Genomic DNA, 26693 nt, shown 5'->3' on the forward strand with positions numbered 1-26693 from the left:
TTCTTGTAAGCAGCAAAAAGATGGGTTTTGTTCCTTAACTCAATCAGCCAATCGGTGTCTTTCAACTGGACAGTTCAGGCCATTAACATTCAATGTGACTATCGAGAAGGAGTAACATTGTTCTGCCATTTGCCAAAGATATTTTCTAATATATGCTTTGAGATTCCTGTGATCTTTTGCTGTGAGGTTTCCTTCCTTTACCTTCTTTCATGTTGATGACCATGTTTCTGTCTTTCTGCATGTAACACATCTTTAAGCATCTTTTGCAGGCCTGGATGAGTGGCGACAATTTCTTTCAGTTTGTGTTTTCTGTGAAAAGTCTTAATTTCACCTTCATTCACAAATGAGAGCTTTGCAGGATATAGTATTCTGGGCTGGCAGTTTTTCTCTCTTAGTACCTGGGCTGTATCTCGCCATCTCTCCTAGCTTGTAGGGTTTCTGATGAGAAGTCAGCTGTGAGTCTAATTGGAGATCCTCTGAGAGTAATCTGGCATTTCTCTCTTGCACATTTTAAGATCTTTTCTTTATCTTTCCCTGTGGTGAGTTTGATTACGACGTGTCGTGGTGAGTATCTCTTTTTTGTCATGTTTATTAGGGGTTCTATGAGCTTCCTGTACTAAGATGTCTCTGTCCTTCTCCAAACCTGGGAAATTTTCTGCTTGTATCTCACTAAAAGGCCTTCTAATCCTTTCTCCCTCTCCATGCCTTCAGGAACTCCTAGAATCGAATGTTCGGTTTTTTAATAGTATCCTGTAGATTCCTGACAGTATTTTTTAGATTCTTCTTCTTTTCTTTGATTTGACTGTTTCCTTTCCTGCTCTCTGTCTTCTAATTCTGATATTCTCTCTTCTGCTTCACCCATTCTGTTTTTAAGGCTCTCTAATGTGTTTGTCATTTGATCTATTGAGTTCTTCATTTCATTATGGTTTTTTGTCACTAACACAGTTTCTTGTTCCACTAGTTGTTTCATTTCATTTTGATTCCTCCTTAATATTTCATTTTCACGAGAGAGATTTTCTATCTTGTCCATTTAGGATTTCTGTAGTTCAAGCATTTGTTTTTGAGAACTTCTTAATGTTCTTATCAATTTTTTGAGATCTGCTTCTTGCATTTCCTCTATCTCTTCATCTTCATCATCTTGCATTGGGTGTCTTGTTCATTTGGGGGCATCATAATGTCTCATAGTGTCTTCCTTGCTCTTGTTACCTCAGTTTCTACGTTGTTGTTTGGCATGTTGGAGATAATTTATGTTTTTTTTTTTTTTTTTTTTTTTTTTTTTTTGCTGTGGTGTTTTTTTTCTCGTTATACTATGCCTCTATGTGGGCTGTCTGCTTTGATGGATCCTTAGAGGCTGTGATGGGTGTGGCCAGATCTCTGCTTGATTCTTCAGGTTTTTAAGGCTGTGCAAAAAGTGACTCACCCAGATTGTTCTCTCCCTTGCTCCTTGCTGGATCTCTCTCTCTCTCTCTCTCTCTCTCTTTTTTTTTTTTTTTTTTGACTCAATTGGGAAGTAATTCCGCACAGCCAAGTGGAATTGAGCATAGTTGAAATCTGGCCTCTGTGAGTATTCGTTTGATCTACCCCTGGGACCACACAAAGAGTTTATGCAACCCTCAATGTGTTCTCAAGTTTCACCATAGTCCCAAAGTTACTGAGTTTGTGTACTCGTTGCCGCTTTACATATGTAAAATGGCGCCTGCTCTTTGTTTTGCTCGGCTTTGTTAGGTGAGCGGAGAGAGTGGCTAGTGTCCATGCTGATTCCCCTGATTTATTCATGATCTTTTCCCAGTGGGGCCTCAGGCCTCTGCCTTTCCCAGCCAATGTCTCGGGTTTCTGAGGTTTTTGTCTTACCTCCCATTGCTGCACCGGCGAGATTCTGCAGCTCGGCTCCCACGGCTGGGCTTCCACGCGGTGTGCTCCCTATAGGTCCTCTGTGTCACATACACTAGATCTGGAAGCGTTTCCTCTGCAGTTTTTTTCTTGAGTCTTTTCCTGAGGCTACAGTAATTCTACTTTTATGAAACTATATTTTCCCAGACTATCGGTGCACGTCCTCACTATCCGCCATCTAGGCTCCGCCCCTGATTCCTTTGTCTCTTAATACTATCATTATGACCAATTATGAACTGAAACTGGTCACTTTGCTATTGTATTTTTTTTTAGATATTTCAGGTAGGTTATTTATTTATTTTGACAGGCAGAGTGGACAGTGAGAGAGAGAGACAGAGAGAAAGGTCTTCTTTTTCTGTTGGTTCACCCCCCCAATGGCCACTATGACCAGTGCACTGCGCTGATGTGAAGCCAGGAGCCAGGTGCTTCTCCTGGTTTCCCATGTGGGTGCAGGGCCCAAGGACTTGGGCCATCCTCCACTGCAATCCAGGGCCACAGCAGAGTGCTGGACTGGAAGAGGAGCAACCAGGACAGAATCCAGCGCCCCTAGCAGGACTAGATCCAAGGATGCCTGTGCCACAGGCGGAGGATAAGCCTATTGAGCCACAGCACCAGCCAGCTATTCTATTGTTAACATAGACATTCTATTCAAGTACTGCATTCGGAAAATCCAACTCCCAAATAATCAATGCCCAGCTCACTCTAAAGTTTGAGGTTCTATGATAAGAGAAGCAACATAAGAAAAGAGGCTTCAGGGATCAATGCCGTGACACAGTAGGCTAATCCTCCGCCTGCAGCACCGGCATCCCACATGGGCATTGGTTCTAGTCCCAGCTGCTCCTCTTCCAATCCAGCTCTCTGCTGTGGTCTGGGAAAGCAGTAGAAGAGGATGGCCCAAGACTTGGGCCCCTGCACCCTCATGTGAGACTGGGAAGAAACACCTGGCCCTTAGCTTTGGATCAGCTCAATTCCGGCCATTGTGGCCTTTTGGGGAGTGAATCAATGGAAGGAAGACCTCTCTATCTCTCCCTTTCACTGTCTGTAACTCTAGCTCTCAAATAAATGAATAAAAATTTTTTAAAAAAGGAAACAAAAGAGATTGCAGACTTTCTCATCAGGCAGGGAGGTTACTCATAGAGACTTGCATCAGTGTTTCCACCTCAAGTGCTGGAGTATTTCATTTACATCAAATTCCAGCAAATCTCTAGAAACAGGAAGTAGATGAGTACTTGCTATGACTGTAGGAATCAGAAATTGGAAGGGGAAGCACAAAGCATAAAGGGCATTGGCTTTCTCTTTTGGGGTTATGAAAAGCCCAAAATTTGATAGTGATTGTGGTTACACATTTATATGAGAATACCATGAAACACATGACTTTAGCAAAATGGAAGCATGTGTATTGTCAGAGATTCTACTCAAAAAAATGCCCTGAACCAGGCTAAGAAACATTATCATGTTCTGTGTCACAGAGACTGCAGATGCAAGTAACCTCTCACTTCCTGCTGCTATGGACACTGCTCTAAAATGTCTTACATAACCTAACTGCCTCACACAAGCAGGTCAGAGAATCCCAGGGAGGTGGCAGCACTTAACCATAAAAGAAACTCCAGGGGCCGCCAGTGAAGCACAGCTGATCAAGGCGCTGTCCGCAACACTGGCATCAGTTCAAGCAACACAAGTTCAAGTCCCATCTGATCCATTTCTCATCAAACTCCTAATAATGTCCCTGGGAAAGCATAGAAAGATTGCATGAGTATTTTAGGGCCTTGCTACTCAAATAGGAAACCCAAAGAGGACCACAGTCTCATCGCTTCAGCTTGGACTTAGTCCCTACAGTTGTGAACATTGAAGGAGTAAACTAGTGGATGGAAGGTGTCTTTCTCTATTTTTCCCTCTCTCTGTAAGTCCTTAAAAATGTGGGGGAGACTCTAAACACACTGATATAAACAGAAGGTCATCTACCTTAACTTTTTCCAAATGCCATCTCAGTGCAGAGATCAGATTGAGGTATGTTTACTATGCCAAATTCAGGTTATATTTTAACTACGTGATGAATTTCTTCATGGATACAAGCTTGACTAGCTAAAAAAGGAACAGCAACTGGAGAGGAAGCATTGCACTTCACCAGGATGTCTGTGAAATGCATTTCAGTTCTGCTGCTGCTGCTACAGCTGAGCTGCTGCTTCAGCTCTGGGAGCTGTGGGAAGGTGCTGGTGTGGCCTATGGAATTCAGTCATTGGATGAATATGAAGACAATCCTGGATGAACTTGTCCAGCGAGGCCATGAAGTCACTGTCCTGAGATCTTCAGCTTCTCTTGTAATTGGTTCCAACAATGAATCGGGAATTAAATTTGAAACTTTCCATACATCCTACAGTAAAGATGAAATCGAGGATTTTTTCATGGATTGGTTCTATACAATGATATATAATGTGTCATTAGATAGTTATTGGGAACACTTTTCAGTAATGAAAATGCTTATTTTAAAATATTCTGACATTTATGAAGATATCTGCAAAGAAGTTGTTACGAACAAGAAACTCATGACAAAGCTGCAGGAATCAAGATTTGATGTTGTTCTTGCAGATCCTGTTAGTCCTGGTGGTGAGCTGCTTGCTGAGCTACTTAAAATACCCCTCGTGTACAGTCTTCGTGGCTTTCCTGGCTACATATTGCAAAAGCATGGTGGAGGACTCTTACTGCCTCCTTCCTATGTACCTGTTATGATGTCTGGTCTAAGCAGTCAAATGACATTCATGCAGAGGGTGCAAAATCTGCTATGCATGCTTTACTTTGACTTTTGGTTCCCAAAATTTAATGAGAAGCGATGGGATCGATTTTATAGTGAAATACTGGGTAAGTCATCTTTTTAATTGATCCTAACTTTTGTGACTTTGAATGTGAGCTTGTATGAATGTTAAAATCAAAGGAATTTGTCTATTATAGGTAAAATAATGAAATAAAAATACAAAAAGATCTATCATTCTCAGAAATGTAAAGCAATGGTGTTTACATGCAGGGTAAGTTTAAGCCAATGGACCATCACTAGATTAGGATGTTCCAGGGTGGCATACAACCACAAATAAAAATACTGAGGATTTTACCAAGCTTTTCCATTTCTATTTTACTTATGTTTTCCATGTTTGATACTATAGTGCTCTATTTTAAAGATTATTTATGATTATGAGCTTACTGAGGTGAAATTCTAAGTTTATTCTTCTCTGCATTGTCATAAACACACACACACATATAATGTGAGCAATGCAAAAATTTTAAATGTAAATTACATGATGCCTATATAACATATTTAGTTTCAACTATGTACTTTATACATCATTCAATGCATAATTCCATCTTCTTTCAGAATTTCTCATAATATATTTCACATCACATTTCCCTCACTACTCTCCCTCTTATTGTTTTTTCCATACTTAGGAAGACCCGTCACATTCTTGGAGCTAATGGGGAAAGCTGACATGTGGCTCATTCGAAGCTACTGGGACTTGGAGTTTCCTCGCCCACTTTTACCAAACTTTGATTTCATCGGAGGGCTCCACTGCAAACCTGCCAAACCTCTGCCTCAGGTAAGTAACTTCCTGTGTGCTGTATTTGGTTTGCTTCATATTTTCCATGGAAAGGACTCTGCATTCTTCATTTAGAGCATTGGATTCAAAGGGAGAGCTATAGGAATTGGGGGGAAAATCCTTCCAGTGAAAAATCCACATAAGGGGACTTTTAAAAGTTCATGGAAATTTGAATAAGAAGCCAATATACACTTTCCATGGACAATGTAAAGTATGCTTGTATTTCTTTTTTTTTAACTTTTATTTAATGAATATAAATTTCCAGTGTACAGCTTATAGATTACAATGGCTTTCCCCTCCCACAACTTCCCTCCCACCCACAACCCTCCCCTCTCCCGCTCCATCTCCCATTCACATCAAGATTCATTTTCAATTCTCTTTATGTACAGAAGATCAATTTAGTATAAAGATTTCAACAGTTTGTACCCACATAGAAACACAAAGTGAAACATACTGTTTGAGTACTAGTTATAGCATTAAATCACAATGGACAGCACATTAAGGACAGAGATCCCACATGAGGAGCAACTGCACAGTGGCTCCTGTTATTGAGCCAACAAACTGACACTCTAGTTTATGGTGCCAGAAACCACCCTAGGTCCTCGTCATGAGTTGCCAAGGCTATGGAAGCCTTTTGAGTTCACCGACTCTAATCTTATTTAGATAAGGTCATAAAAGACAGAGTGAGGATAGTAACCAATGATCCTAAGAGTGGCATTTACCAGGTTTGAACAATTATACAGCATTAAGTGGGGAAGAGGACCATCAGTACACACAGGTTGGGAGTAGAGCCATTGGTGGTAGAGTAGAGGTTATGATTACAAAGGGATGAGGCCCAAGTGCACTAGACAGGGTCTAGAACAAAGGACAGAGTCATTATTAGAGGAGCTAAGAAAGGTGCTGTCTAAGCTACAATTAAGTTTTCTGATTGAGAGGCAAATAGAACCTGACAGAAGGGGCTTGATAATAATCTGGTGGGCTTTAGGCCTTGTAAGTTAAGAAGCCCAGACCTATCTATCTCTTCACATGGGGTATATCCTAAGGGAGGTGTGAAACTCCTAGGGGAAGGCACTCTGTTGACTTTCATTACTTGGCTGGGCTGGGAGGAGAGCTGGCCAGGTAAAGGCAGGTGGCATCTCTAACAAGAAATTTACAGTTCTGCCTGGACTTTGGTTTTTCCATTTTGGGCTCAACTGAAAAAATCAAAGGACATATGTCTATCATCTTATAGAGACACCAACTAATCAGGCTATTTGGATTATATTAGAAGTACTGTCAAGATGTGACGTGATACCAAATTTTAAGTTTCTATAATGGAAAATGCTATTAATACAAATGGTTGAGAATTAAAAAGTCTAATGATCTTGTGTTACTAGACATGATAGTTATCTTAATGAGAAAGCCCCAGAGGCCTAAAGGGTTACATACTTGTAAAATCCTACAGGTGCTTTCACAAATACTGTGAAGTAAGCAAGTGCCTCTTGTTGGTTGATGAGTTTATAATTTTAAACATGGCGACTTAAAGTCGTTTGTCATCCACAGTTATATATGATTTGCTGCTCATAAAACTAAAGCATTGTTGGTTCTGTGTTTAGCTGTCCTCCTATAGGTTCCTATGGACTTTTTCCAGCCACTTCTATTGTATTCAGTACTTTGGGATGGCTCTGTAAACAGATGAAGCCAATAATGTATTAACAGTACCAACTGAGAGAAAGTATGGTAACGGAGGTTACTAAAAACAAAAAGCAATTCAAATCAATTGGCAATCTACAAAAAGAGTTAAAGATTTAAAAAGCTATTATTAAAATTGCTATATTGGTTATTATGCTATGTTATATGTGTGTACATATTGTATGTCCACATGGGGAAATTTTATTAGAGTTTTATTTTAAATGGCTTTATAGATAAGATTGTCCATAAATTTAAGCTGCTAAAATCAATCAAAGATACATTTTAATTTGTGTGACCTGAATCAGTGTATCATATGTTTTAAAGGTGTTGGTAGAAAGAAACTAAAAACATTTTATATGGTTGTGCTTAAGTTTACTGGTTAAACAAACTACACCATGTTAGATATTTTAAGAGGTTGTTTCCAAATACATGATTCTTAAAATTTATAGAAGGCATTGGACCCTCTGGTAAATGTTTTCTTAAGTTGTTATCTAATGGTTGAAACTGTTTGCTAAGTATTCATGTAATATTGCTATTGTCAGCAAGCGATCTAGGACTTGCTCCCTCATTTCTCTCTTCTAAGCCCAACTTGTCCTTTCATTCTCTATTATCCTCAAGGTAGGAACTAATTCTATTATGAAAGAATCTGTAGGACACACAATTTAATCTTTAGACCTTATAAAAAGAGATGGCTAACATTTTTCTGTAATAGCATTGCCAAATTAAGAGCTTAAATAATAATCTCATAGCTAGATTCACTTCGCCATCAGCAAAGTAAACAGTAAGTAGAAAAAACCTCCCTTTCAGACCAAAGGGAAAGAAAGTTTTTAAGTGAGAATATAATTTTCCTCATGGGCATTGTCTACCTTAGAAAAACTACTACAGAACAAGCCTGTGACTATAGACTTGTAGTTCAGGCCACCGAAGATTAGAGATGGGACATGGGCACTCCCTTGACTTGCATCCTCTGGTCTGCTTTAACACAAACTAGGAGGAAAAGAAAGCTAGGCATCAGAAGCAATGGGTGGCAGGCCTATTAATGGCTGATCTGTACAGTGATCTGCCCTCAAGGAGACCCAACAGGCCAGTCCACTGCAGTGGCTTTCAATGTGGTAAGCCTGGGCTTCAGCAGAAGTCAGCTTGTGAAGAGCCTTGGCAGCTCTGCCAAGAGTTGGATCACTGGAAATGGACCTGCCCTGGAGTCAAAGGATGCCCAGGTCAGAGCCACAGATCTTATTGGCTCTAAGCTGAAAAGCCCTTCACTCAGCCCAATTTCCAAATTGAACACTGCAGCTGAGGGGACGGCCAAGTAGGGTCAGCAACATTGCAGGCAGAACTGTAAATTTCTTGTTAGAGATGCCACCTGCCTTTACCTGGCCAGCTCTCCTCCCAGCCCAGCCAAGTAATGAAAGTCAACAGAGTGCCTTCCCCTAGGAGGTTCACACCTCCCTTAGGATATACCCATGTGAAGAGATAGATAGGTCTGGGCTTCTTAACTTACAAGGCCTAAAGCCCACCAGATTATTATCAAGCCCCTTCTGTCAGGTTCTATTTGCCTCTCAATCAGAAAACTTAATTGTAGCTTAGACAGCACCTTTCTTAGCTCCTCTAATAATGACTCTGTCCTTTGTTCTAGATCCTGTCTAGCGCACTTGGGCCTCATTCCTTTGTAATCATAACCTCTACTCTACCACCAATGGCTCTACTCCCAACCTGTGTGTACTGATGGTCCTCTTCCCCACTTAATGCTGTATAATTGTTCAAACCTGGTAAATGCCACTCTTAGGATCATTAGTTACTATCTTCACTCTGTCTTTTATGACCTTGTCTAAATATGATCAGAGTCGGCAAACTTGGAAGGCTTCCATAGCCTTGGCAACTCATGACGAGGACCTTGGGTGGTTTCTGGCACCTTAAACTAGAGACAATTTGTTGGGTCAACATTAGGAGTCACTGTGCAGTTGCTCCTCATGTGGGATCTCTATCCTTAATGTGCTGTACATTGTGATTTAATGCTATAACTAGTACTCAAACAGTATGTTTCACTTTGTGCTTCTATGTAGGTGTAAACTATTGAAATCTTTATACTAAATTGATCTTCTGTATATAAAGAGAATTGAAAATGAATCTTGATGTGAATGGAAGGTGAGAGGGAGCGGGAGAGGGGAGGGTTGCAGGTGGGAGGAAAGTTATGGGAAGGGGAATCCATTGTAATCCATAAGCTGTACATTTAAAATTTATATTCATTAAATAAAAGTTAAAAAAAAAAGACAGGAAACATTTCCTAACTGTGTTGGATTTCAAAAGAGAAAACTGCTTAACTAACTTAAGATTATTTAAATCAGGACCTATCAGGAGAAAGAAAGTATAAAATTCTTGCACCTATTACAGTCTAAGATGATTTGACATGAGAACTCATATTATTCAAAATTAGTAAGACCAATGACACTATCAAAACAAGCTTTGTCACATGAATCCAACAACATATCGCCAGAAAGGTGATGGAATGCTTTCTGAAAGTATTTTGCATCTTTGCATTGAAAATAATTGTACTTGTAATGAAAGTCAGTTATTTGCTATTATGTAATATATGAAAAGTTTCGTATTTGTCCAATGTCCTATATATAAGGTGACTTACATATGAGACACTTGTAGTATTGTCATTTCACAATGTGCATTTTTATTCTTAATAATAATAAAAGATATAACTCTCCCGGCACCGTGGCTTAACAGGCTAATCCTCTGCCTTGCAGCCCCGGCACACCGGGTTCTAGTCCCGGTTGGGGCACTGGATTCTGTCCAAGTTGCCCCTCTTCCAGGCCAGCTCTCTGCTATGGCCCGGGAAGGCAGTGGAGGATGGCCCAACTGCTTGGGCCCTGCACCCGCATGGGAGACCAGGAGAAGCACCTGGCTCCTGGCTTCAGATCAGCGCGATCAGCCGGCCGCAGCAGCCATTAGAAGGTGAACCAACGGCAAAAAGGAAGACCTTTCTCTCTCTCTCTCTCTCTCTCTCTCTCTCTCTCTCTCTCTCTCTCACCATCCACTCTGCCAGTTAAAAAAAAAAAGATATAACTCTCAATTATGGTTTCCAACACTTTTAAAGCACCAGTGTCAATTCTGTTCAAATATTTGCATAATTCAGTTTCTCAGACGTCATAGATTTAGTTGCATAAACAATATTTGAAACCAAGTACAGAATTGTGGAACTTAATTACATATTCTGTTAAAACATCTGTTTCCCATACCAACTTGCTTTTTTATTAATTATCATAAGCTCAGATAATCTCTGTCCTTTTGTAAGACAGAAGAGAGAAATTTAACAAATAACATAGAGTAACTTAAAAATATACTCTTTGGTTTTATAAGACATAAAATTGTGCAGACTGAAGGAACTAGTAAGTGCCAAATCAGTATCTGTAGCATTTATTTATAAGAATACATTTTTAGCAGAGCCAAGATGGCGGAATAGTGAGGGCGCGCACCAATAGTCCAGAAAAAGATAGTTTAATAAAAGTGGGGTTACTGTAGCCTCAGGAAAAGACTCAGAAAAAAATTGCAGAGGAAACTCTTCCGAATCTAGTGGATGTGACACAGAGGACCTACAGGGAGACAAGGTCGCCCACCAAGTGGAAGCCATGCTGTGGGAGTGGATCTGTGGGAGCCCAGTCGCAGAAGCCCAGCTGCAGAATTGGCACACCAGCGCTGGAAGGGGAGGTGAGACAAAAACCTCTCGGTAACCAGAGACATTGACAGGGAAAGGCAGAACGAGGCCTGAAGCCCCACTGGGGAAAGTGCACCACGCTGACTGGAGGAGAGAAAAAAAAAAAACGAATAAATAAGGGGAATCTGCACAGACACTAGCCTCTCCACTGATCTTACAAAGCAGAGCAAAACAAAGAGCCAGTAGCAGGTTAGATCTAGTGAAAGAGGGTGGAGTTAACAAACTGAGACTGTGAAAATCTGAGGGGAGGGCCAGAGAACTCATTGAGTACAAACTCGGTAACCTTCGCAACCCGGTGAGAGACTGCGGAGAAATTCAAAACAAACGTAGAAACCGAGGTAACAAGAGCAAGGAAGACACTATGATGCCCCCAAATGAACAAGACACCCCAATGCAAGATTACGAAGATGAGGAGATAGAAGAAATGCAAGAAGCGGATCTCAAAAACTTGATAAGAACATTAAGAAGTTCTCAAAAACAAATTCTTGAACTACAGAATTCTTAATGGAAAAGATAGCAAATCCCTCTCATGAAAATGAAATATTAAGGTGGAATCAAAATGAAATGAAACAACTAGTAGAACAAGAAACTGTGATAGTGATGAGAAACCATAATGAAATGAAGAACTCAATAGATCAAATGACAAACACATTAGAGAGCCTTAAAAACAGAATGAGTGAAACAGAAGAGAGAATATCGGACTTAGAAGACAGAGAACAGGAAAGGAAACAGTCAAATCAAAGAAAAGAAGAGGAAATTAGAAATCTAAAAAATATTGTCGGAAATCTACAGGATACTATTAAAAAACCTAACATTCGGTTCTAGGAGTTCCTGAAGGCATGGAGAGGGAGAAAGGATTAGAAGGCATTTTTAGTGAGACACTAGCAGAAAATTTCCCAGGTTTGGAGAAGGACAGAGACATCTTAGTACAGGAAGCTCATAGAACCCCTAATAAACAAGACCAAAAGAGATCCTCACCACGACATGTTGTAATTAAACTCACCACAGAGAAACAAAGAAAAGATCTTAAAATGTGCAAGAGAGAAACGTCAGATTACTCTCAGAGGATCTCCAATTAGACTCACAGCTGACTTCTCATCAGAAACCCTTCAGGCTAGGCGAGAATGGCGAGATATAGCCAGGGACTATAGTCAGCCCAGAATATTATATCCGGCAAAGCTCTCATTTGTGAATGAAGATGAAATTAAGACTTTTCATAGCAAACAGAAACTGAAAGAATTTGTCGCCACTCGTCCAGCCCTGCAAAAGATGCTTAAAGATGTGTTACATGCAGAAAGACAGAAACATGGTCATCAACATGAAAGAAGGTAAAGGAAGGAAATCTCACAGCAAAAGATCACAGGAATATCAAAGCATATATTAGAAAATATCTTTGGCAAATGGTAGGGCAAAGTTACTACTTATCGATAGACACATTGAAAGTTAATGGCCTGAACTGTCCAGTTGAAAGACACCGATTGGCTGATTGGGTTAAGGAACAAAACCCATCTTTTTGCTGCTTACAAGAAACACATCTTTCTAACAAAGATGCATGCAGACTGAAAGTGAAAGGCTGGAAAAAGATATACCATGCCAACAGAAATGAAAAAAGAGCGGACGTAGCCATCTTAATATCAGACAACATAAACTTTACCACAAAAACTGTTAGGAGAGACAAAGAGAGGCACTATATAATGACTAAGGGATCCATTCAACAGGAAGATATAACGATTATCAATGTATATGCACCTAATTACAGGGCACCAGTTTATTTAAAAGACTTGTTAAGGGACTTAAAGGGAGACTTGGACCCCAATACAATAGTACTGGAGGACTTCAATACTCTACTCTCAGAGATAGACAGATCAACAGGACAGAAGATCAACAAGGAGACAGTAGATTTAAACGACACTATAGCCCAAATGGACCTAACAGATATCTACAGATCTTTTCATCCTACACAGAAAGCATTTACATTCTTCTCAGCAGTAAATGGAACCTTCTCTAGGATTGACCACAAACTAGGCCATAAAGCAAGTCTCAGCAAATATAAAAAAGTTAGAATCATACCATGCAGATTCTGAGACCATAAAGGAATGAAGCTGGAAATTAGCAACTCAGGAATCCCAGGAGCATATGCAAACTCATTGAGACTGAATAACATGCTGCTGAATGAACAATGGGTCAGAGAAGAAATTAAAAGAGAAATCAAAAATTTCTGGAAGTAAATAAGGATAACAGCACATCATACCAAAACCTATGGGATACAACAAAAACAGTGTTAAGAGGAAAGTTTATAGCAATAGGTGCCTACATCAAGAAATTGGAAAGGCACCAAATAGATGAGCTTTCAATTCATCTCAAGGATCTAGAAAATCTGCAGCAAACCAGACCCAAAGCTAGAAGAAGAGAAATAATTAAAATCAGAAAAGAAATCAACAGGATTGAATCCAAAAAAAAAGCATTACAAAAAATCAGCCCAATGAGGAGCTCGTTTTTTTGAAAAAAATAAACAAAATTGACACCCCATTGGTCCAACTAACTAAAAAAACAGAGAAAAGATCCAAATCAATAGGATCAGAGATGAAAAAGGGAACGTAACAACAGACACCACAGAAATAAAAAGAATCATCAGAAATTACTACAAGGAATTGTATGCCAGCAAACAGGGAAATCTATCAGAAATGGATAGATTCCTGGAAGCATACAACCTACCTAAAATGAGCCAGGTAGACATAGAAAACCTAAACAGACCCATAACTGAGACAGAAATTGAAACAGTAATAAAGGCCCTCCCAACAAAGAAAAGCCCAAGACCAGATGGATTCACTGCTGAGTTCTACCAGACATTTAGAGAAGAACTAACTCCAACTCTTCTCAAACTATTCAGAACAATCGAAAAAGAGGGAATCTTCCCAAATTCTTTCTATGAAGCCAGCATCACCTTAATTCCTAAGCCGGAAAAAGATGCAGCATTGAAAGAGAATTACAGACCAATATCCCTGATGAACATAGATTCAAAAATCCTCAGTAAAATTCTGGCCAATAGAATGCAACAACACATCAGAAAGATCATCCACCCAGACCAAGTGGGATTTATCCCTGGTATGCAGGGATGGTTCATTGTTTGCAAAACAATCAATGTGATACACCACATTAACAGACTGCAGAAGAAAAACCATATGATTCTCTCAATAGATGCAGAGAAAGCATTTGATAAAATACAACAACTTTCATGATGGAAACTCTAAGCAAACTGGGTATGGAAGGAACATTCCTCAATACAATCAAAGCAATATATGAAAAACCCACGGTCAGCATCCTATTGAATGGGGAAAAGTTGGAAGCATTTCCAGTGAGATCTGGTACCAGACAGAGATGCCCACTCTCATCATTGCTATTCAATATAGTTCTGGAAGTCTTAGCCAGAGCTATTAGGCAAGAAAAAGAAATTAAAGGGATACAAATTGGGAAGGAAGAACTCAAACTATCCCTCTTTGCAGATGATATGATTCTTTATTTAGGGGACCCAAAGAACTCTACTAAGAGACTATTGGAACTCATTGAAGAGTTTGGCAAAGTAGCAGGATATAAAATCAATCCACAAAAATCAACAGCCTTTGTATATACAGGCAATGTCACAGCTGAGGAAGAACTTCCATGATCAATCCCATTCACAATAGCTGCAAAAACAATCAAATACCTTGGAATAAACTTAACCAAGGATGTTAAAATCTCTACGATGAAAATTACAAAACCTTAAAGAAAGAAATAGAAGAGGATACCAAAAAATGGAGAAATCTTCCATGCTCACGGATTGGAAGAATCAATATCATCAAAATGTCCATTCTCACAAAAGCAATTTACACATTCAATGCAATACCAATCAAGATACCAAAGACATTCTTCTCAGATCTGGAAAAAATGATACTGAAATTAATATGGAGACGCAGGAGACCTTGAATAGCTAAAGCAATCTTGTACAACAAAAACAAAGCTGGAGGCATCACAATACCAGACTTCAGGACATACTATAGGGCAGTAGTTATCAAAATAGCATAGTACTGGTACAGAAACTGATGGATAGACCAATGGAACAGAATAGAAACACCAGAAATCAATCCAAACATCTACAGCCAACTTATATTTGATCAAGGATCCAAAACCAATCCCTGAAATAAGGACAGTCTATTCAATAAGTGGTGCTGGAAAAAACTGGATTTCCATGTGCAGAATCATGAAGCAAGATCCCAACGTTTCACCTTACACAAAAATTCACTCAACATGGATTAAAGACAAATCTATGACCCAACACCATCAAATTATTAGAGAGCATTGGAGAAACCCTGCAAGATATAGGTACTGGCAAAGACTTCTTGAGAATTACCCCAGAAACACAGGCTGTCAAAGCCAAAATTAACATTTGGGATTGCATCAAATTGAGAAGTTTCTGTACTTCAAAAGAAACAGTCAGGAAAGTGAAGAGGCAACCGACAGAATGGGAAAAAATATTTACAAACTATGCTACAGATGAAGAATTGATAACCAGAATCTACAATGTAATCAAGAAACTCCACAACATCAAAACAAACAACCCACTTAAGAGATGGGCCAAGGACCTCAATAGACATTTTTCCAAAAGAATTCCAAATGGCCAACAGACACATGAAAAAAGGTTCAAGATCACTAGCAATCAGAGAAATGCAAATCTAAACCACAATGAGGTTTCACCTCACCCCGGTGAGAATGGCTCACATTCAGAAATCTACCAACAACAGATGCTGGAGAGGATGTGGGGAGAAAGGGACACTAACCCACTGTTGGTTGGAATGCAAACTGGTTAAGCCACTATGGAAGTCAGTCTGGAGATTCCTCAGAAACCTGAACATAACCCTACCATACAACCCAGCCATCCCACTCCTTGGAATTTACCCAAAGGAAATTAATTTGGCAAACAAAAAAGCCATCTGCACATTAATGTTTATTGCAGCTCAATTCACAATAGCTAAGACCTGGAACCAACCCAAATGCCCATCAACAGTAGACTGGATAAAGAAATTATGGGACATGTACTCTATAGAATACTATACAGCAGTCAAAAACAATGAAACCCAGTCATTTGCAACAAGATGGAGGAATCTGGAAAACATCATGCTGAGTGAATTAAGCCAGTACCCAAAGTGTCAAGTATCATTTGTTTTGCCTGATTGGCAACAACTGAGCACCAAAGGGGAAACCTGTTGAAGTGAAATGGACACTATAAGAAACAATGACCCGATCAGCTCTAGTCCTGACTCTAGATGTACAATGTAACACTTTATCCTTTTTAGTATTTTTTTTCTTCTAGTACTATTGGTTGAACTCTGTAATTAACACATAATTATTCTTAGGTGTTTAAATTGTTAACTGAAAAGTGATCCCTATTGAATATAAGAGTGGAAAAACAGAGGGAGGAGATGCATAATTTGGGAATGCTCAATCGGACTTGCCCCAAATGGTGGAATTAGAAATGTGCCAGGGGATTCCAATACAATCCCATCAGGGTGGCATGTACCAATGCCATCTCACTAGTCCAAGTGATCAATTTCTGTTCACAATTGATGACTCTGATAGGTCTAAGAGTCAAAGGGATCACACAAACAAGACAAGTGTCTGTTAATACTGACTGATAGAATCAAAAAGGGAGAGAACGATCCAACATGGGAAGCAGGATACACAGTAGACTCATAGAATGGCAGACATCCTAAACAACACTCTGGCCTCAGAATCAGCCCTTAAGGCATTCGGATCTGGCTGAAGAGCCCACGAGAGTATTTTAGGCATGGAAAGCCAAAACACTCTGGAAAAAAAAAAAAAAAAGAAGAAGACTTAAATGAAAGATCTCTGCGAGTGAGATCCCAGTAGAAAGAACGGGGCCATCAAAGAAGGAGGTACCTTTCTCTGAAGGGAGGAGAAAACTTAAACTTTGACTATGACCCTGTTGGAATAAGATCAAAGTCGGCAAACCCTAAAGCCTTCTATAAACTCGGAAACTCACGACTAGAGCCTAGGGAGATTACTGACGCCATAAACAAGAATGTCAAATTGTTAAATCAACAACAGGAGTCACTGTGTACTTTCGTCTCATGTGGGATCTGTCCTTAATGGGCTGTCCAATGTGAAGTAATGCTATAACTAGTACTGAAACAGTATTTTTACACTTTGTGTTTCTGTGTGGGTAAAAACTGATGAAATCTTTACTTAGTATATACTGAATCGATCTTCTGTATATAAAGATAATTGGAAATGAAAAAAAAAACTTGGTGTTAAGTTGGAAATTGCATAGAAAATAAATCAATTTTTAAAAAAATATCATGTAGGATCTCTGTCCTTAATGTGCTGTACATTGTGATTTAATGCTATAGCTAGTACTCCAACAGTATTTTTCACTTTGTGTTGCTATGTGAGGGCAAACTGTTGAAATCTTTACTTAATATATACTAAACTGATCTTCTATATATAAAGTGAATTGAAAATGAATCTTGATGTGAATGAAAGGGGAGAGAGAGCAGGAAAGGGGAGGGTTGCGGCTGGGAGGGAAGTTATGGGGGGGATTCCATTGTAATCCATAAGCTGTACTTTGGAAATTTATATTCATTAAATAAAAGTTTCAAAAAAAAGAATACATTTTTGGTAACCTAAACTGAATATTAAGGAATGATTAAAATTTATATATATACAAATATATGCAACACATACTTATCACACCATTATAAATTGTTCTACAAATGAACTTTAATAACACTAAATCAGCTAAAATAGAAGGTTTATTGCAAACAGAAGAACAAATAAGATAAAAAAAAATCACAGGTTTTCTGCAAAATGCAAAATGAATATATTAGGATTTCAATTCTCTAAATACGTATCACATAATGTCCATAGGCACGAAGTTTTAGTTTTGGAAGAGAAAGTGTTTTGAGATACGGATAACCAACAATGCTGCTCTTTATGACAGACCCAATTTTCTCTTCACAGGAGATGGAAGACTTTGTGCAGAGCTCTGGAGAAGAGGGAGTGGTGGTGTTTTCCCTGGGGTCCATGATCAGTGACCTGACAGAAGAAAGGGCCAATGTGATTGCATCAGCCCTTGCCCAGCTGCCACAGAAGGTCAGAAATGTGCCCTAGTGGCAGGCAACTGCTGAATGAGCCTGCTAAACTCTGCAAAGTGTCTCATTACACATATTTCTATGTGAAGTGGAGATACTTATGATATCTATAATTTACTTCAGATATCAGTTAAACTCTTCCTTCACAGGTCAAAAAATAGCACAGAGTATATTTCATTGTAGATAACTTTGACATTGACATTTTGATCAGAAATGTACCTAACAGGTGACAAGTGAAACCTTGGAATATGCAATCATTTTGCAGGCAGATAACGAGAAATCACTGAATTCTACCCTGCTGTTTGTCTCTTTCCCTTGTGGGATTGTGAGGCCACTGTGTACACTAAAGCTGTATTCACAAAGAAGCTGAATTTTCGTTACTGACTGCACTATCTCAATAACATGAAGGGAATATTGAAACACATCTTAAAAGCATTATGAAGTTTAGGATTCTCATATAATCCATGCCTCTTTACTTTCCCTAATTGGTATGCAGGGGTATTTAAGATACTAATGAGGAGCCTATTTGGAGAACAGAAGTCCAGAGCTAACCAAAAATGAATGCAGCTATGCACTTATCTAGGTAGATTTAGAGAAACAGAAAAATTAATCTGCCCCTCACTACTGGACCCTAGCAGTGGCTTCGCAGAAAGTATAAGCGAAAAATTGGAGATGGGTCTTGTTCTGAAGGCACCTGCTATACTTTATAAAAACATCATTCCACAGGACTGTGATCCTAACACATGAGTGCACTTCCTCTGGATTGAGGATGGAGATGGCAGTATAAGAATATAAGTATAAGTATAAGTATAAGTATAAGTATAAGTATAAGTCATTTTGAAGCAAGCCTGACATGTGATGGAGTTCAGATGTCCCCTTCTATAAATAATAGTAGGAACTAAATTTTTGATATATACAAGACAACTTTGAACTCTTGGTATTCTTCAACTATTTTTTAGCTTTCTAGCTGATAAAACCTTCTAGTAACTCCCCATCTTAATATTATACAGAGATTCAGAAATTACTTTACCTCTCCTAAAGCAAATAGAAATGGTACACTTGTGGATAATACTCCAGTTTATGAGGATAAATTCAGATTTCTAATATCAGTACCTTATTTTGGTAGCTGAAATGGAAATGATCTGGGTATAGTAGTAATTAGCATTAATAGCTGTCAATGCTTTCAATACATCGAGCAAAACCTTATAGTCAGTTGAATAAAATTTAGCATTATCATAATAATGGATTCTTTCAGACACTATACGCTTATGAACTTACTCTTCCTATATTTAAAGCAATTCCAATTCTAGCAGTAGTGATACTATTATGGTTTCAATTCAAAAATGCATCTTGAAATTTTATATAACAAATTATATGTAGTTCCTAAGTGCCAACTTAATTTATTTCTCACTCAAATTAAAAGATGACGAATTTTCTGGGCAGGCGCCATTGCATAGCTGGTGGGGCCACCACTTGCAGTGCCAGCATCCTGTATGGGCATTGCTTTGAGTCTTGGCTGCTCCATTTCTGCTCTGGCTATCTGCTGTAACCTGAGAAGGTGGTGGAGGATGGCCCATATCCTTGGACTTCACCCGTGTGGGAGACATGGAGGAGGCTCCTGGCTCCTGGCTTAGGATCGACTCAGCTCTGGCCATTGCATTTATCTGGGGAGTGTACCAGTGGCTTGAAGACCTCTCTCTGTCACTCTCTCACTCTCTCGCTCTCTCTCTGCCTCTTCCCCTCTGTAATTCTGCTTTACAAATACATGAATAAATCTTTAAAAAATGACAAATTCTCATAAAACAACTTATGGAACAGTGGATTCAAATAAACCCTTGTTTCCGTTTTTTTAAATATAAAAATGTTAATAGATTTGGAAGATGAGTCTCACATGATAAACTCAAACACATGTACAAACATACACACACGTATCTATATTCCTGTGTATCTGTATAGATTTACAGATATAGATATAGTTAATGTAGAGCACAAGTAAACTGGTAATGAGTTCTTCTTCTTTCATTTGAATTAAGACCACCTAATAATTTCCTAAATGCTTGAATTTATCACACATCTCCTTACTTGGGTAGATTCCTATATGAGACACCATGAATACATTCCAAACCTGATTGAATGCAGCAAAAGTACAGCAGACATGAAGGCTTTCATCTTTCAATTCTCATTACTTAAATTCCTTGCCCTCTATTCTTTGTCATTCCAATCCAAGGTATTTAAGAGTGATCTCCCAACCTCCTTAGAGTTTTGACATGCTATAATTGAAATCCAATTCATGAAATTGCTATTACTTTACCAAACAGGTTCTTTGGCGATTTGAAGGCAAGAAACCAGACACGTTAGGATCCAACACTCGGCTCTATAAGTGGATGCCCCAGAATGACCTTCTTGGTAAGACTCTAGAGAACAGACACTGGAAACACGAGTAACAGTCGATCAAGATGAGAGTAGTAAGACTTTATTGTTGAAAACATAAAGAATCAAGCCAAATGTCTTTGCAACCCTTACCCAGTCCTGCGGTAAATACAATGAATTCTAACAGATGGCATTCATGATTACAGAATTTGTAGGCCCAGAATCAAAGCATCCTTATTTTCAGTGTATTTACCTCTCAGAGAGAATTTCTCAGTAATTATCAGTGGGGAAGGCATTTCACAGAAGGGTTAAGATGCTTTTGGGACACATGCCTCCTATACTGGAGTTCCTGGATTCAAGTTCCAACTCCAATTCTGATGCCTACTTCCTGCTGACTCATCCTAGATGAACAAGGCAGCAGCTAATGGCTAAAATATCTGAGGCACTGGCAGCCACACAGTAGTGCTGGATTGAGTCCCCAGCTCCTGGCCTCGGCCTGGCCCATTCCCAGCTGTTCGGTGCATTTGATGACTGAACCATAGTAAGAAGATCTCCTTCTCTCTTTGTTGCTCTAAGGACGTCCCTTGCACTGTGTGTGTAAGTGTATGTGTGTATGTGTGTGTCTAGGGCTTGAACTGTTTCTTTCAAATATATTAATTAAATAATAATCTCCTGGGTTGTCAGATTGAATCCTAATTCAATCATTGCATTTGTCACTTGCCTTTTCCCCTAATATAGAATGTTACAAATACCACCAAAAATAATACCCTTCTGTTATTATGCAGAATTCTATGTTTTCTGTGGGAAAAAAAATCAACAACCTTTAAAATAAAGTAATAAGGAATTTCAAGATAGTTTGTGGGCAACCTTCTACAACCTATAAATCACACACTCAGTGGTGGCACGGTTTCTTGGAGAGAGCATGTCCTAAGAGGCACTTGACATTTTAATGTGACACATATACAGTTCTTTTTTCTCAGAATGTACTCTTTCATACCCATTTGGCAATCTTGCATACAGTACAAGCCTCACGTCACACACACTACCTCTTCCATGTGACCTACCCTTTACCCCCCCCCATGCAATTGAGTGCCTCTTTCTCTTGATCTAAAAGCTATTTAAATGCAGTTTCATGAACATTGATACTTTGTTTTTAGAGTACACTGCGCTTTTAGTGCCTCATATTATATGTTTCTCATTTCATTTGTAAGATTTATAATTAATAATTTTATAAAAATCACTCCATCCCAGGTCATCCAAAAACCAAGGCTTTTATAACTCATGGTGGAGCCAATGGTGTCTTCGAGGCAATCTACCATGGAGTTCCTATGGTGGGCATTCCTTTGTTTGGAGATCAACCTGATAACATTGTCTACATGAAGGCTAAGGGAGCAGCTGTTAAGTTGGACTTGAAAACAATGTCAAGTGCAGATTTGCTCAATGCCTTGAAGACGGTCATTAATGACCCTTCGTGAGTATTATTGTTTCTTTAAAATTACACAGTTTTTTTTAGATCAATTTTCAGTGGAGGGCCAAGGACTCAATACTAATTTAGAACATGAACATCAGATTGAGTACAGATTTGTTTAATGTTATAGGATAATCATCAATAATTCATTGGGAGTATCACTCTATCTTTTTGTGATGGATATAAAGAATGATTTTCAGAGGCTTATTGATAGTGCACAGATTTTTAATTAGCCAATGATTGACATGTGGAGCATCAATGAAGAAGGTTAACACAGGATGACAAGGAAGTATTAGGAACAGAGTTGCAGCCAGGAACCAGGAATGTTATAATTGTACAAATTTACATTCTGCACAAGTTATAATTTTCTTTCAGCATAAGAACTCTTAAAATTTTATTTAAAAATCAATTTTGTTGTGTTGGTTCAAGATATAAAGCCTAGGCCGGCGCCGCGGCTCACTAGGCTAATCCTCCACCTTGCGGCGCCGGCACACCGGGTTCTAGTCCCGGTCGGGGCACCGGATTCTGTCCCGGTTGCCCCTCTTCCAGGCCAGCTCTCTGCTGTGGCCAGGGAGTGCAGTGGAGGATGGCCCAAGTGCTTGTGCCCTGCACCCCATGGGAGACCAGGAGAAGCACCTGGCTCCTGCCATAGGATCAGCGCGGTGCGCCGGCCGCAGCGCGCCTACCACGGCGGCCAGTGGAGGGTGAACCAACGGCAAAGGAAGACCTTTCTCTCTGTCTCTCTCTTTCACTGTCCACTCTGCCTGTCAAAAATAAAAAAAATAAATAAATAAATTTAAAAAAATAAAAATAAAAATAAAAAAAGATATAAAGCCTAATATGTGGAATACATATTAATATTAAAAAATGGTACTATAGTGTACCAGTATGTATGCCATTATTTCACATATTTATTTATATAATTGTGTTTTTAAAAATTATTCTGATTTGTTGTCAGTAAATCTGCATGGAACTGTCAATCAATATTTCAAGTGACATTCCATGGTTCTCAAGTATTCTATTCTAATGTTGCAGTGCTGTCACGGATACATAGTAGCAACTGGGCTTCCAAGTTTACTCAAAAAACTTACTGAACAAAAATAAGATACTTCTTTTCCATATGGGGTTATTCTTAGGTCTTATGTCTGTGGTTATTACTGTCTTACTTGGAAGATTATAAAATAAAGATTTAATTGATTTGCAATACATAAGATGGAATATCCTTGTTTCATAATAATTTTTCAAAGTAGAGAGATTTTCTTCCAGCATTATTTTATCTAGCAATAAAAACTAGGATCACAGAAATTTGAAAAAAGGGCAAGAAAATGTCAGTAGAGTCAGGAGTCAAAAAAAGGCAATTCGCTTTCATACTTTCATGGCTTTAATCACTACTTCATTCAATAATGATTAACTTTTTTTTTTTTTTTTTTTTTTGGCCAGGCAGAGTTAGACAGTGAGAGAGAGAGAGAGAGGCAGAGAGAAAGGTCTTCCTTCCGTTGGTTCACACCACTAATGGCTGCTATGGCTAGCACGCTGCGCTGATCCGAAGCCAGGAGCCAGGTATTTCCTCCAGGTCTCCTATGTGGGCGCAGGGACCCAAGTACTTGGGCCATCCTCTGCAGCCCTCCCCGGCCACAGCAGAGAGCTGGACTGGAAGAGGAGCAATGGGACTAATACCCAGTACCCCAATCGGGACTAGAACCCATGGTGCCAGCACCACAGGCGGAGGACTAGCCTGGTGAGCCACGGCACCGGCCAATGATTAACGTTTCAACACTATACTAACTCCTGGTTGATACCAACTACCTATCAACATTGTACAGACATTTCGCTAACCCATATGATGGACCGGCAGCCTATATTTAATTTTTAACTATTTTGAGCATTGTATGTCAAGTCCATTCACAATTGCTTATTGAATAATTCCAGCACCACATCTCAAAAGAATGTTGTTGTTGGTGTTGCTTGTTTTGCTTTCACTAGCTTCCCTTTATCCAGAGGACATAACTAATTACAAATTCTAGACTGGGATGTTAGAAATCCTTGATCTTTCCAAACCTCCCTCTGCATCTTCACATTTTATGTATTCAACAAATTCCAGCCTATAAAAGTAATGTCTCTATAATGCCTTCTGAAGAGATAATTTTTCTTCTACATTTTCTTGAAACTCATCTTTCCCATCTGCATGAAAAGTATAGACCCACAATTCCTAGTTGACTCTATAAGATGATGTCCATTGATTTTCCTTCAGCTATAAGGAGAATGCCATGAGGTTATCAAGAATTCACCACGATCAGCCCATGAAGCCGCTGGACCGAGCAGTCTTCTGGATCGAGTATGTCATGCGCCACAAAGGAGCCAAACACCTTCGGGTTGCAGCCCATGACCTCACCTGGTACCAGTACCACTCTCTGGATGTGATTGGGTTCCTTCTGGCCTGTGTGGCAATCACTACTTACCTTATCATGAAATGTTGCCTTCTTATTCATCAAAATGTTGTTGGGACAGGAAAGAAGAAAAAGAAGGACTAGAGCTTGTTAATTTCTAAAGCTGTTAATTTACCAGAGTTGAAATCATTCCTTTTATATCAAAGACTATGTGTCATTGTGTGGAAGATGGTCCTTCGCATTTGGTCAGACCTGTGCCTTCCTGATTTTTCCAAATGTTTTATTCTTGATTAAACATTTAGAAACACACAACTCAAATTGCAGAGATCCTCAAATAATACTACTTTAATCACAGCACTGAAAAATGAGACTCACTGGAATTTTAACCTGGTGGTTTGAGGAGTGAAAAGCCTGAAGTTTTCATGTGCAATTCCAGAAACATCATCTATTGAAAACTAGAGCCAGATCCTGGTAAAGGGGGGTACACAGATTTTACCAAGATTTCCATGAAAATAAGAGAGATTCCAGGATAAACTGACCTGAACCGTAACTAACTCAAAGTGTCTGTGATATTAACAAAGATGAAAAGTGAGGGTTGAGTAGAAAGTGTGAACCACAAGTAAGAAAAGTATTTTATGTAAAAGGAAAGTACAGAAGAATGAAGTGGAAAATCACTAAAAGTGATTATCAAGATGCGCTAGAAAAAGTCCATTTTGCAATTTGACAGAATCATGTTTTCTTGAGCAAAAACCAAGCCATGGAGGACAGTTTCACCTGTAGGGATATAGCACATGACCCAGGGCAGATGCAAGACTGAGCAACCTTGCTCAAGTCTTTTAGCGCGGTGCTTAGGAAACTCTTTTGTACTACATGGGGTTCACAGTTCACATTTCTCATGAAATACAAAACATGTCATCAAGAAAAATTCTTTTTAACTTAGAGGGCCCTACCATTTACTAACTAAATCTGTGTAATCTTGTAAATTATTTGGTTAGAAAGGTGAGATATATTTTCTACACTCTGCCTTGAAAATGCTTGAGTTACAATTTTTGCTTTATTCCATATATATAATGCTAGATTTTTCTCCTCCTATAGGAAGATTTTCCATTACTTAGCCCTGCCTTTTCAAATCAGATACTTTCAACTAATTTAATAACCAGGATACTGAGGATATGGAAAACAGTTTTGTTTTGTTTTGTTTTGTTTTTAGTGTAGACTCCCCTCGCAATACATAGAATATAACATTGTGGATGGAATGAAAAGCTAAATATCAGGCACACCAATTTTTGAAGTCTATTTTGGAGAAAGGTATTTAAATGGAAAAATATCTCCATGTCCTGCTTTAAACATTGTTAACCAAAGCGTTTGGACACAGAGTGCAGATGGCAAAGTAAACATAGAGAACAAAGAAAACAAGGATATGACAGTTTTTAGCCTGTCAAGAGATATTTTTAACATTCATGTGGAACAGAAGCCTGCATAAGATTTGAAAGCACTCTATGGCCAGCACCGTGGCTCAATAATGTAATCATCCACCTCTGGTGCCGGCACCCCGGGTTCTAGTCCAGGTAGGGGCGCTGGATTCTGTCCCAGTTGCTCCTCTTCCAGTCCAGCTCTCTGCTGTGGCTGGGGAGTGCAATGGAGGATGGCCCAGTCCTTGGGCCCTGCACCCACATGGGAGACTAGGAGATCACCTGGCTCCTGGCTTCGGATCAGCACAGTACATTGGCCGCAGCGCTCCAGCCGCAATGGCCATTGAGGGGTGAACCAACGGAAAAGGAAGGCCTTTCTCTATGTCTCTCTCTCTCACTGTCCTCTCTACCTGTCAAAAATAAGAAAAAGAAAAAGAAAGCACTCTTCTACAATACAAAAAAATGTTTAGCAATAATTGTTAATGTAACTACTTGTGATAATTATGTCCAGAATAATAAATGGACAAGTGCTTTCTTTTATTAAACCTTTCATTAATGTATTGTTAGAAGAAGGGAAACTTATACATGTCCATTATTATGAATAATGAAGTTCTACATACATTGCCAAAGCACAATTCAAGTCTCTTTCTATATACTCATGAAGTAACCAATACAGATTCATTAATGATGTTGTTAGAATTGAGCTTTGTTTTAAAATCGAGTCAGATAAATAAACATATTTGAATATATATATAAATATATAGTGGTGATCCAAGCAGTTTTGTCATTTGTTTTATTTTTTGAGAAATCTTTTCAAATAAAGCAAATTACATAGACATAATTAGGAAACATGCAGACATGATACACTTGGCAGTGGATCATAAAAATCAAATTGTACATTAAATCTTCAAAATCATAAAATGGTTCCTAAGTTTCCTGTTTCAATATTTATTGATTACTATAAAATTCAAGAATTTTAAATACAGATAGTCTTAGTATTCAAAAAATTTAAATACAGATAGTCAAGTCAAATCGATTGAATTGG

At 38.9% G+C, this 26693-nt stretch overlaps 1 protein-coding gene across 1 annotated transcript; it reads left to right on the top strand.

Moving 5' to 3' along the window:
* The first annotated feature begins 3986 nt into the window (after positions 1-3986).
* LOC133765150 (UDP-glucuronosyltransferase 2B13-like) lies at positions 3987-26693 on the top strand. The gene is made up of 6 exons (XM_062198776.1): positions 3987-4746; positions 5326-5474; positions 17881-18012; positions 20330-20417; positions 21633-21852; positions 24101-26693. The coding sequence occupies exons 1-6, from the start codon at positions 4020-4022 to the stop codon at positions 24378-24380; spliced, it is 1596 nt and encodes a 531-aa protein (XP_062054760.1). The 5' UTR covers positions 3987-4019; the 3' UTR covers positions 24381-26693.

Source organism: Lepus europaeus, chromosome 8 (genome assembly GCF_033115175.1).
Source record: "Lepus europaeus isolate LE1 chromosome 8, mLepTim1.pri, whole genome shotgun sequence".
In the NCBI taxonomy this organism is placed as follows: Eukaryota; Metazoa; Chordata; class Mammalia; order Lagomorpha; family Leporidae; genus Lepus; species Lepus europaeus.

Coding starts and splice junctions, on each gene's coding strand:
- LOC133765150 (XM_062198776.1), top strand. CDS start 4,020: ATGTCTGTGAAATGCATTTCAGTTCTGCTGCTGCTGCTACAGCTGAGC. Junction 4,747..5,325: donor ATTTTATAGTGAAATACTGG/GTAAGTCATCTT, acceptor TTCCATACTTAG/GAAGACCCGTCACATTCTTG. Junction 21,853..24,100: donor ACGGTCATTAATGACCCTTC/GTGAGTATTATT, acceptor ATTTTCCTTCAG/CTATAAGGAGAATGCCATGA.